The following is a 13040-nucleotide window of genomic DNA, read 5'->3' on the forward strand; positions in this document are numbered from 1 at the left end:
TACATATATGTATGTATATTTGACTTTTGTGGTCATGCTTCGTTTATTTCGATATACATGTGTATTTCCCTCTCACTCTATCAAACTAATGATCTTGAAATTGTAAAATGATAGTAAAACGTAATATTTTGTTTTTGTTTTATCAACAAATGTTGCTATATACGCTTACAAAAGAGCCTTGAAATATTAGATTCCTTTCTTCATTTTGATTGTTTTATTCACTAGTTAGTTCATTAATAGTGTAAGTCCATAAGTCTTGCTAGAATTTTGAAAGACCACAAGTCTGTTTCCGTTTTTTATTTCTCGGAATTGAAATTGATATTCCCATTTTGTGCTTACGTTTTCACATTTGTTTTTAAAATTTTTATTCAATGATGTTGCCACATTTGGCAGATGAAACCGTTTCGAAAAGAAGAACAGGACTAATTTACCTTCTTCTTGGGTAGCATCCTGTTTTTCGCACCCTTTTTTTTAAAAAAAAAATTTTCATTTCAAAACGGAAAAAGTTATAACAAATATATGCAATTAAAGTAAGCCCCCCCCCCCCACCCCATTAAAAACAAGGATAACTCGATACAGGATCGTCTGAAATTAAAGTTTTAGCCGTCGTTAGATGTAATTCTGGCCCAGACCATTTTCATAATTTTGCCTTATCTATCATATGTGAACTCAGATAGAATTTCTCTTAGGCATAATTCAAGAATATTTTGATGGTTTATAAAGTTATAAAAATTAAGCCGGCTCGAGGTCAATCTTCAATAGAAGATTATATCAAATGGAAAAACTTTTGAAAACAACTGAAACTCAAATATCAATTGAAGATCAAAATATAAACGTTATGATTTTTAGCCATGATATCATCACCATCGTCATCATCAACGACTTTGGCCTTCCTCTTTTTAATTCCTTAGCTCCCGCTTTTTATATACATATCTTTTTTGTATTTAAGATTTATGATGATATTTTTGTTGGTGTTTTTCGCTGTTGTTGCTGTTCTTGTTCATGCAATTGACTTATAATTAAAATGAAAACGCCCAAAAAAATAGCAACAAACATTTTTTTTGTATTCAAATTGAGTAAATATATAAACTATATACATACATACATATGAGAGCAGACATACATACATATTGATATTGTTAGTCTGAGAAGCATTTGTTATTTTATATGTATATACCCTGTTTTTGCTTGGTGTGAAATGTAGGGTATATTAACTTTAATTACTCTTGGACATTTGTAAAGCATAAGAAAATATTTAAGGTTTTCCTTTAAGTTTTCGTAGGATATTTCAAACACTTTTCAGAAATCGTTTTAGGAGAAATTGTGATGAGTTTTCAATAGTTTAAACCAGTTTGTCGGTCCTTCAAAAAGGTCGCCAAAAAGAACAACATAAAAAATGATCTTGGGAAAGGAAATTTCCTTAATTTTCATCTTTAATGGGTGGCCCTAACATGGGTAGCAGATTTGATCCATGATTTTTAGGGTATTTCTGAAATCGTTGCCAATGCGGTGTCCATATGAATCGATTTTGTTGTTTTTGTTGGTTTTTTTTGGGTAGTGGGCACATTCTTTTCGACGTCGTTGTCTTTGGCAAACAGCTGGCATTTGATTTAATGATTGCCTCATTTCTTTAGTCTTCTCTCTTCTCACTCGTATTTGCTTTTTCCATCGTCCATATCTGTCTATCTTACGTAAACTGGAAAAGGAATGAAATCCTTGAAATATTTCCGTTTCGTTTTGTTGCTGATGATGTCATTTCAAAGAAAGAGAGAGAGAGAGAGAGATAGATTGGGAGGGAGTGAGAGAGAGAACCCTTTTTTACTTTTTCTTTAATACTCTTTAAAAGAACAGATTTCACCTAAATATATCAAAACTTTTGTCATAAAATTAATTTAACCCTTCGAAAAGAAAGACATACAAGAAAAATCAATAGGTCAAAAGACAGCCAATAGGAAAGGAACATACACAACGTTTACTGCTCCTCCTTCTCCTAGTCCACCTACTTCTCCCCCTTTCTTCTAAATAAATATATGTATATACACTTATTTACTAAATAACAGAGCGACCTGAACATAAAATGACATCATCATTAAGCAGAGAAGCAATGAAATAATTTCGTGCAATCGTTGGCTTACTTCCTTTGCTTATGCTACCCTTCCCTCTCCCTCATTCTCTCTTGCCCCCACCCACCTAGTTTCTCCCGGGTCTCTCACCCCATCGAGGTCCAACACATTAAAACAAAAAAAAAAATGTATGTTTTAAGTTTTAGGTTGCAATCGGCGGAATTTCGGCGAAAAAATATAAACAATTTCACGAAGACGACTTCCACACACACACACACATACACACTTTTATGTAAACTTCCTTTTCTGAATGAAAGAGAGCGTCATGTATTTCATACAAAAATACATATTCCACAGTTGGGCAAATATGTGAAAGAAGCTGTTGTAGCTTAATAAAATTTGTTTCTATGTGTGTGTGTGTGTGTTTCTTTTTGTTTTTCTCCTAATCAAACATTTTGGTGTGCCGGCTTGAGGTCAGTTCTCATTGAAATTTATGCTAAATGGGAGAATAATTTTTGTTTGTTAATCAATTGAGTTATTTTACAAACAAAAAATAGCTTACGATTGACATAAGTTACAAGTTTATATCCTGTACATACTACATACATATGTATTTCCGGTTCAATAAAGTAAATTTATGCTGAATTAGTCTTAAATCGTTAGTGATATATATTTCAAATGTGAGTCCATCAGCCACTTGTTAAAGTATATACAGTGAAACCTCGATATAACGAACTTCGTTATAACGAAAAACCCAATATAACGAATTTTTTGTTAAGTCCCTTGAAAGGACTAAGGTTTTACATTTCAGTACCTATAGCGAATCAATAGATATAACGAATAATTTTGCGATCCCCCTCAGATTCGTTATATCGAGGTTTCACTGTATTGAAAATCCAGTAAAGTTTAAAATTTCATTAAAATTGGCTTCAAAATAGCTTCCAGTTATCTTATAAAAAAAAAAATTGACCGAAAGGTGCGCTAAAAAAATGATCAAAATCTTATATTAAAGTCGCTGAAAGAAGCTTTTTGGACCCCATAAAGTTTATATCTTCGATATAAAGATATAGATAAAGATATAGAGTATTAAGAATTTTATTCTATCTTTTGCAGAGTATGCATAAGTCATTGCATTGGTATTCATTCTACTTATTTTAAAGAGTTGTTTGTGTTCTTTTGCCTAGTGGACCGAACCGATTTAGTTGGGATGCGTTGAGGTCTGCGGTAAACGATTCTAGCTGTTGCCTATTAAATGTTAGTTTGTTTGTTTTTTTTGCATACTTTATTATCACTATATGTGGTTAACCTTAGCTAACCCCAACACACTACATAGTTTTAAGGCCACGCCCCGCCCCGTGCCGCCTCGTCACCCTTTTTGATATGCCATACTGTAGCAGCTAGTCGTTTCTTGAGTGCATTGCACTTTTAAGTGTTTTTTTTCTCTTTTTTTTTTTTTTTTTTTGGTGGCGCAGACAACAAACGCGAACCACATTTACCTAAGAGTCGTCAGCCCAGTGAGGAGAACCCCATGTGGCACACTAATACAGACACAAAACGCAGGGAATACACCAAGTTGACTATTGCAATTTGCATTCCATCTCCTTCTTTTCCTCCCTGTTCTAGTCTCTCTCTCTTACCTCTTGTCGTGGCTGGCCTCTTCTTCTTCTTCTGTTTATTTGTTTTATGCCCAATGGGGCCACTTGGCCACCACACATACACACACACACTTTCATTTTGGCTAAGAGTGTAAGCAAAAAAAAGAAAAAAAAAATAAAGAATTTTTTTTAGTTTAGTTAGAGCAACGATTTTGTCATACTCTGTCGAAAAAAAAATATATCTGTTAAAAATATGTCATTCAATTTTTTAATATCAGTCTTCTTTTTCTCTAAATTTGGGCACATTTTGAAAATTGGGCCCCCTCCATTCTGTTGCGCCCCTGAAGATTCTTACAATTGTGTGTTTGTAGGTTTGTATGTGTGTGTCTGTGTGCTCATATATTTTGGGTGTGTTCCACAAATAAATAAGCTTAAAATTAGCTTTGAGTCACTCTCAAATATCACACCTTTGGCTCAATCTCACGATCTTTTCATCACTGGGTAAATAAATAAGATAGCACATTGGCGCCCTCTAGCGATCATCAGCCGTTGCCATAGATGTTTCTCGTCTGAGAACAATTTCAGACCTAAGCCAATGTGAATACATTGTGCAAACAACACAAAATTTAGTCAATTCTGACTCATTCACATCATTTAACAATTTTCCATTAGAAATATTGAGACCAAAAGAGACTCAACCAAATGATGAATAAGAGTTAAAGACTCTAATTGAAGTGTATATACATTAGAGACCAGCATGAATGCATTCAAAACTTTCAAAAAAAAAAAAAAAAACAAATACTGGCTATACTGTTCCGAATTTCAATGAATATTTATTTCAATAAAACTTTAAATGAACGAAACCAATTGGATTTGTGAAACCGAATAAATGAAACAACAAATGAATCAGAAATATAATATTCATAGTGTTTTGAGTATTCAAGCGTCATCGAATGTCTGAGGACTCTAAATATTATAACAGACTCTAAATATATATCAGTGTTTTCACTGAGTGTTCATATATGTATATGTAATTGGTTGAGTGAATGGATTACTCAGAATATTCACAGTTTTTAGGGTACTCGTTATCATCTAATGAATGACTTATTGAGACATTCAATGTGCTAGTATTCATTGAAATCTTGTAGTAATTACAAATATTTTGTTTGTTTCAGTCTCTTTAGTCTTTCAGTCACAATGATTTGATTCAACATGGGACTAAATGCTGATTTGAATGCTTTCGATTTAGACTGAAAATACTAGTTAGTTTTCCAAAAGGAAATATGTGCATATGTCGTGACTTTGATCGATTTGATCAGATCTATCACATTGATTGCATATAAGAAGATTGGAATACGTGATGGGTGACGTGCCCCCCTTGCCGTCAGCGGTTTTAGTAGAGCGCTGACAAACTTGGCCGTTAGTTGAAAACCTCAAACTTCCGTTTTGCGCGGTTTTCTTTTCCTTTTTTTTCTCATTTCTTTGCCTCGACTTTCATATAGTAGTTTGTTGCCTTGGCTTTTTGCTTCACTGTTGGTTTGTTGGCGTCATTTCATAAATTGCATTATGCTGCTTGCGCAGATATATAGAGAGAGAGAAAGAGAGGGAGAGTGACGAGCGAGACAAGAAGTCAGAGCATTGAACTTGTTTTTTTCAATGCGGTACGGAAACCTACAACTGGTTGCCAACCGAATCAAACTCCAAACCCCATACCCCACACCAAACACACACAGACACACACACAACACACACTAGGCTGTTGGTAACACATCCTAGACCAACCCATAGACACATCAAGGGGTGGCATTTAGGCCGGAAAAACGTTCATTTGCAGGCTCTTTGGGGAAATGAGACATGTGTGTGTGTGTGTGTGTGTGTGTGCAGTCAAAGTGCCTTGGAGATAGACTAATGGTATTAAAAACAGAATTTACTGAATTGATTAACTTTTTAATATTTAAGTAAAAGTAACTAAAATTTAGCATCTGGGTTCCATCCTTGAGTTCTGGTTGGTTCTTCATGATGTAAAACTTTGACCTCTCTAGATATTGATTCGTCTTGATGCTGATTCTCCCGAAAACTGATGTTTCTTGATATTAATACTCTTCGAAATTGTTACTTCCCGATTCAATTTTGATATTGATTCTTTTTCATACTGATATAATTTTCGTTCTTGATACTAAATCTTTTGGACTGATTCTCCCAAATATTGTTTCTCCAAATTAGCTATTTTCTTCGTTACTGAAAGTCCTTCCTTACTGATCCTTCTTCTACTTTGTCTTCGCCTTCTTGCTCCTTATTCTCCTCAATTCATCTTCGTCCTTCCTTACTCATCATTCTTCTACTTTGTCATCGCCTTCTTGCTTCTTATTCTCCTCAATTCATCTTCGTCGCTCGGTTAACTAATTTTTTTTTGTTTGTTTCTTGGTACTTTTTTTAGTGTTTCTTGTTGCCTTTTTAGTTATTGTCTTTTATCCTGATTCCTCCTCAATTTCTTCCTCACTGACTCCACTCGCTTCCGCTTCCGCTTTCGCTTTCTCTTCCTCTTCTTTTTTTATCGTGTTATAGGCTCGAGTAAATTCGGCTACAAGAATGTACTTCTTCTTTTCCTCACTACTCATCGCTCTCCACTTTTTACCCGCCACCTTACAAATTATTCTGGATTTCAAGTTAAATGTGGTACTTGCTTTTATACGAGAGCGAACCTCATAGAGATAAACGAAATAAGGATTAGTCGTGTTGGACTGCGACATGTTTTTCTGTGTGCTAAATAGTATAATTGTAGAACTAAAAAGAGAATATATTTTGGAAACGTATACAATGAGTTACGAGTTTGTAATGCCAGAAATGGGGCACAGCCGCTAAGTATATGCCTAAACAGAGATGACAGGAAAAAGTCAATGAACGTTTGATTTGTTATAAATTTCTAGGCTAAAACATACAATAGAAATTTACCATACATACTTGATCTAATTAAAAAACCCTTTATATCGGGTTTCTTCTACAGGCATATATAATTAAATTCTCTAACATTCTTGACCAAAATGAAGATATTTCAACTATAAAATTATTTATATTAGGATTATGGGGCAGGATTCTTTCGATTACTCATGCCATTATTCATTCATTCATTCATATATTGCTATGTTGCTGTCTGACTGACCACACACACACACACACACACGCACACCAAAGTAAATTGAAAACCGAAACGTTTTTGGGGCGGATTGGGATCATGGCTTTGGGATATATGTATATATATGTACATGATGTTAGAGAGTCAGGAGAGAAAGAGTGGGAAAAGGAATAAAGCATGTCTGTTTGTCCCTACTGTATTGTTTGGTCGCGTGTCAAGTAACTTTGCAGCTGGTTTCGTATTTATTTTTCATGTGGAGGGTTGAAAATGGACAACACTGACAAAAGTTGCTGCTGTTTCTACCGCTGCTGTTGCTGTTGCTGCTGCTGCTGATTCATCACATATCGCATCCTGTGTGTATGTTTGCATTGTGTCCTGTCTCTTCGTTTTGTCCTTTTTTGTGTAACCCTAGAGCCAAACGAACATTTTTGGTTATTTTTTGAAATTTTGCACTATTTACTGTTGAGGTTGATGACGACGACGATAATAATGATGACGATGACGATGGTGATGGAAATTGGTTTAATTGGTGCTGAAAATACGGGCATCGTATTTAATTTACAGAAATTTATTGACTTTTAATGCCCTCAAAATGAGGGCCAAAGTAAGTAAGTGAAGGAAGGAAATGAAATGAAATGAAGTATGAAGAAAACTTGATGAATATTTTCCATCAAATCGAAATTAGTCAATGCAATGAAATGAATTAATTAACTCTCATTACAAATGCCCACAAATAATAGTAACGATGGAGATAAGACTGTGTCTCTAATGAACCACAAATGACTAAGCCAGTCAACCAGCCAACCAGTCAACCAATTCAAGTGGCTGAGAAGGACGATGACGAACGACTGCAATGCGGTAACTATGGCCAAAGGGCCAAGGACAAAACTCAAAATCAAAGTCAATGCTAAAGTCAAAAGCGAAGTCAACAACAAATACAAAAATAACCTGAAAAAGGAGAATAAACATGATTTGGCAAAGGAATGTCCCGCTTAGATCAATTTCGGCTAATCCATAAAAAGTAATTTGACAATAAATCGATAGAAAGTATAAACTAACAAACAAAACTTAAGCTAAAGCAAAAGCAAAAGAAATTGTAATGCTAAATTCAATTTCACCGATCTCAACCAAAAACCAGTCCTACATTTTATGCTCTCCTCCTCTTCTCCCCCACCCCAACCCCTATTGCATAATATATGTGTGGCATATGGCGACACCCTTAGGAAAAAAAATAAAATAATAAAATGCATTTTTCGATTAATTAATTAGCATAAATTATCAATTAAAATGCGACCAGTCAACGATACGATATCTAGAGAGAGGGAGAGAGTGTGAGGAGAGGAGAGGAGAGGAGAGGCAAGGCGAGGCAACCCGCAGTCATGTTAGTGTAACCAACCACCGCATAAAAGGCAAATGTATCAGCTGGCGCGTAGCATAATGCCACAGCTCCTCGATGGCTGTGTGTGTGTGTGTGTTGAACCCCTCGTAATGAACGTGACAACCACCCCTACTGGCACCCACCCTCGTTGGCCATGACGATCGATCATGCCATTAGGCGATAGTTTTCGCCATAATAGAGGAGTTGCCATCCCTGAAGAGAAAAGTATAAATAAGAATCTAAAAATTGATAGTACTTAGAAGCTTGGTCTCACAACACTATGCAATAGTTTTTCATCAAGATGGCATTGATCAATTCTTGAATTTCGCACCTCGACGGAGTTGCCATTTTAAAAAGAACAAATTCTCAAATCTATCCTAAAATTGATGACTATTGATTGATTCTAGACTCTAGAAAAATCCGTAGTAACTCTCTCGTAACATTCGTCAACTGAATTAAAATTTAGTATAATTTCCAACTTTTATAGATAGGAATAAAAAGAAAAAACTGAGTACCATTGTTACCGAAATATGTCCAATATATCCCTCATTTCCATTGAAAAATCTAAGTATACATAATTATGTGTGTATGTATCTGTATTATATGATAATTGATCTATAACTTGTACTTTATGCTTAAAAACAAGGTTTAAATAATAAAACGAAAGAGACAGAATACAGCAACGGGAAAGTAAATTATCTTAAGAATCGATTGTTATATATGTATGTAGGTAAAGCTCCAAAGTTGTTGACTGATCAAATCTCCACCACATAGCGACTGCTGCCCGATGGGCTAATGGAGTAATAGCTATTCTCTGCAAATAGAAATATTATACGATTAGAGTATATAATGAAATGCAATGGAATTAGATTCGGATTCGTAGTACGCACCTTCGTCGCTATCGAAGCTATAGAAATTATCATCGTCCCGGGTCATGGAACGTCGACTACGTCGGTTGATTTGTCTTAGATGGGCTTGAGAATGACCAGCCGGAGCAGCAACAAGACCACCAGCACCTGACGTTAGTGATGATGATGATGTTAGTGGCGGTGGCGGTAATTTCGATACCGTTGGAGTTGAACAACGTCGACTGCTGGGATAGGCCAAGGGTGAACCATATTCAGAGCGACTGCAATTGGAATTCTGACGATCCAAATTCAATTGTATCTCTGTGGATGTTGTGGTTTTTGTCACTTTGCCCTTTGCCTCCGGGAGATTCTCATTGACTGGCTGGCTGGTGACAATTTCTGGTATGGGTGTTCGATTTGTGGGTGTCCTAGTTACATCTGTCTCTATAGTCTTGGCCATGGCTTCGATCTCGACTCGGGTCTCCTCCTCAGCTGCTGCAGCATCATTATCATTAACATCATTATTGTTGTTGTAGTTACTTTCGTACTCCTCGCTGTGAAGTCGACGGGGACAAAGCCGTGGCCGTCCACCCTCAAAGCGGGAGATTAATTTATTAACCTTACCCACATCCCCAGGACGGACTTGTTCATTGTAGGTAAGCCTTAGGGAGCTGGTCTTGACGAGCGGTTTACTTGGTCGCGACATGGAGGCGCTGCGCTGAGGCGGCACGATGGCCTGGCTAACAATCGGTAATGGCAATGGCAATGGTGGCCTACTAGTTGGCAATGGCGGAGGGACTGCATCATAGATTGGTACGGGTGGCACAGGGACAGGGACAGGGACTTGATTCGGTCTACGCTGTGGCAGCGGTGGTGGTGGTGGCGATGTGGAAGGCGGCCGCTCTGTTTCTGGTGATGACTTGTCCCTCGCCGCCATTTCCTCTTTGTCCTCCTCCTCCTCGTCCTCCTCTTGTTGGGCTTCCATAAGGCTTTCACGACTATTGCCAATCTGAGGTGATGAAGAACGAACACGTATTCTGGTCACTCGGGAGCTGCTGTCATCTTCTTCTTCATCTTCCTCCTCTTCCTCTTCCTCGTCTTCTTCTTCAACATCAGCACTAATTCTCAGGACCGGAGCATTACGCAATACCTCATCGAAATCGGCAAATGCACCGGCGGCACCGCCAACAGATGATGCCTCAAAAATATCAATACTCTTTGGCTTATACAAGGCCGGCGCCGGCCACACTTGCTCCTGGAAACTGGCTATTATCTTCTCATTGGGTAACCAATTCGTAGCCACTGGTGGTGGTGGTATGGGCGGTGGTGCTGTAGCCACTGCTATAATCAATGTCGATTCAAAGGCGTCCGTGTGCTCTTGATGGATTAGGACTCGCGGATAATCCTCATCGGGTATCTCTTCAAGCGATTCACTGCTCCAGGCGGTGGATGAACGTTTCGCCTGTAATTCAGCCAACTTTGCCATCTCTCGCCTAGGGTTGGTGGACGTATTCGCTGGTATTGGTTTATTCCCACCGGCAGCTGCATCCTCGTCCACTTGCCCAAATGCCTCCTCAGCGCAGACATCTTGTCCGCTGTCATCGTCATCGCTGTCGCTGTGATGATAGGTGGCCGCCAATTCCTCATCATCAATCTCGATGGGCTCATGGCCCACGGTATTGGGTTTGGGGCCCTTGCGTGATGGTGGCGAGGCAACTCCCACATTTGACGATTGGCGCTGAAAAAACTTCAATTGATGCATCTTTTCATTGAGTTTATTGAAAGTACGCTCCAAGTAGGCAGCTCCAGCTGCAGCTCCTCCTGCTCCATCTGCATTGGCTTCGGATGGATCAGATTCTGTGCTGAATTTGAAGCTCTTGCGCCAACGTTGTTGCAACTGATCGGTGGAACGACTTAGGCGAGTCCTTAGAGTGACCGAGGAGTTGGGTCTAGCATTCGTTTGATCTTCATCGCCCGATTCCTGGGATGTTGTTGCTGTTGTGGTCCTTGCTGTTGCTTTTAGAGGACGTTTAATCGATTTACGCAATCTTTTGATATTATGACGCAAACCCAAACCCTTGGAAGAAGCGCCATCTGCTGGTGGCTGTGGTGGTGAATCTTCCACACTAGTTTTACTCTTCATAGGAAATCGTAAAGTCGATAATTTCGAGGGTTCTGCTGCATTTTCTGGTGTGCTCTCACGTTTTTCCTTGCCACGACTAAGGGTTGGTAGGCTCGTCAGACTGGCTGGTAGTCTTTGAAGCAATTGCTTATAGGCACCACCACTGGGGGGACGTGGTGGTTCTGGTGGTGTCGTTGCGGTGGCCTCTTCATTCACAGGCATTTGCAATGGCGGTTGACGCACCTTGGCGAAACGCGTGGCTGCTATGCCACTACCGATCGGTTTCCTTCTTGCAGCTGGTGGCGTGGCCTCCTCCTCCATGCCACTCTCATCGCCACTATGTTCAGCCACACTGCGACGTTGCTTAATTGTGGGCGGTGGTGTTGCCACGTCTGCTTCATTGCCCTCATCAAGGGTATTCTGCCGAGATGTTTGCGGCGTTGCCAGCGTCTTGATACGTATATCATAATTATCAGCTATCTCGCGATCTCGTCTAGCCTGAGCCTTGGCCTCTGATCTCAGCTCTGCCTCATATTGTTGCACATAGCGATCGACTTCGATTTGATCACGTCGCACTGTCGTTTGTTTGGCAAACAAATGTTTGAGCCTCAACTCACTTAGACTCTTGTAGCCGCGTTGCAAACGTTGTGTCAATGATGATCGTTCTACTGTGCCCGATTCGGTTTGATTACTTGGCATTTTAATGGGACTAATGGGACGATGGACATCCCGATTATTATGATGCTGATCGGGTGCATAGTAATCATCATCCAAACTGCCGGCACTACAATATGTACTCGTTGGACCCATTCTCTCTTGTTGTTCATGCATTAGTGAACTGATTGTTGAAATGCGTTGTGGTGTTCGATTGATGAACTGCTGCGATTGCTGCTGCTGCTGTGGCAATTGCAAGGATGACGATGATAATGATGTATGATGATGTGAGGTGTCACCCACTCCACCACCACCACCACCACCAGCCATGGCAGTTCCCGCCTTGTTGTTGTTGACATTATCACGAGAACTACGAAAGATTTTGCGACCACGTAATTTGGGTAATGATTTTGGTAACTTTATTTGAGGCAATGCAGGTAACTTAGCTAAAAAAGAAAGTAATTGAAATTGAAAGTACTGAAATTTCTTAGTTTTTTTTCCTTCTCTTACCTCTCAAATTGTCCACATCGAGACGTTGACATAAATTATGAAAATCCATGATCCTTTTTTTGGTTTTATAACTTTAATTTAGTTCCTACTCATTATTATTGTTGTTGTTGTCTTTGGTCTAGTCGTTGTTGGTTTTAATGTAATCCAAAATGCGAACAATTTTGCAACGTCCGTTGCAGTTCAGCATTTTAAACAATTTGAAACAACATGCAGGCGGTCACCTTACCTGAGACCTCAGATCTCAGAGCTCAGGTTCTGGCAGCGACTTGGCATAACAACCAAGTGTCTAACTAGCTAATTGAATTAACGCTCAACGGCTGGATGGCTTTAACCCTTCTATTTTGTGCTTTCTACCTCTTTTGTTGTTGTTTGTAGTTTCCCCTTCATTCCAATGCTAACTGCACATGGCACATTTTCCAACCAGGTCTATGACGACGCCTACGCCAACGATCCATCTATCCATCTATCCATCCGTCCGTCTATTCGTCCCCATCGATGTATGTGTCCAACAACTATTTTTAGTTGTTTTTTTTTTTTAGTTGTTTTCTATTTTTCTACAATTGATTCATTGACACTTTATGCTGTTGTTGTTGATGTTGTTGTCTTAGTCTCTGAGCTGTCTCTCAGTTGAATTCTCTTGGCCATTTCCTCTGTTGCTTGTTGTCTTGTTTTTGTCATTTTCCCCCACCCTTCTCAAGGCAAATTCTAAAAGTAATAATTGCAATAATCGATTTTCA

At 38.7% G+C, this 13040-nt stretch overlaps 1 protein-coding gene across 3 annotated transcripts; it reads right to left on the bottom strand.

The window, feature by feature from the left end:
- Nucleotides 1-8747: 8747 nt before the first annotated feature.
- Nucleotides 8748-12825, bottom strand: LOC6649090 (protein PIP82). 3 transcript variants are annotated; one of them, XM_023179259.2, is made up of 4 exons: nucleotides 12304-12825; nucleotides 9642-12239; nucleotides 9060-9509; nucleotides 8748-8983 (listed from the first exon to the last, which is right to left on the bottom strand). In XM_023179259.2, the coding sequence occupies exons 1-4, from the start codon at nucleotides 12350-12352 to the stop codon at nucleotides 8925-8927; spliced, it is 3156 nt and encodes a 1051-aa protein (XP_023035027.1). In that variant the 5' UTR covers nucleotides 12353-12825; the 3' UTR covers nucleotides 8748-8924. The 3 variants fall into 3 exon arrangements, with proteins under 3 accessions (XP_023035027.1, XP_023035026.1, XP_002071560.1); XM_023179258.2 differs by having other exon boundaries at nucleotides 9060-9512; XM_002071524.4 differs by having other exon boundaries at nucleotides 9060-12239.
- Nucleotides 12826-13040: the final 215 nt, after the last annotated feature.

Source organism: Drosophila willistoni (genome assembly GCF_018902025.1).
Source record: "Drosophila willistoni isolate 14030-0811.24 chromosome XL unlocalized genomic scaffold, UCI_dwil_1.1 Seg141, whole genome shotgun sequence".
Taxonomy (NCBI): Eukaryota; Metazoa; Arthropoda; class Insecta; order Diptera; family Drosophilidae; genus Drosophila; species Drosophila willistoni.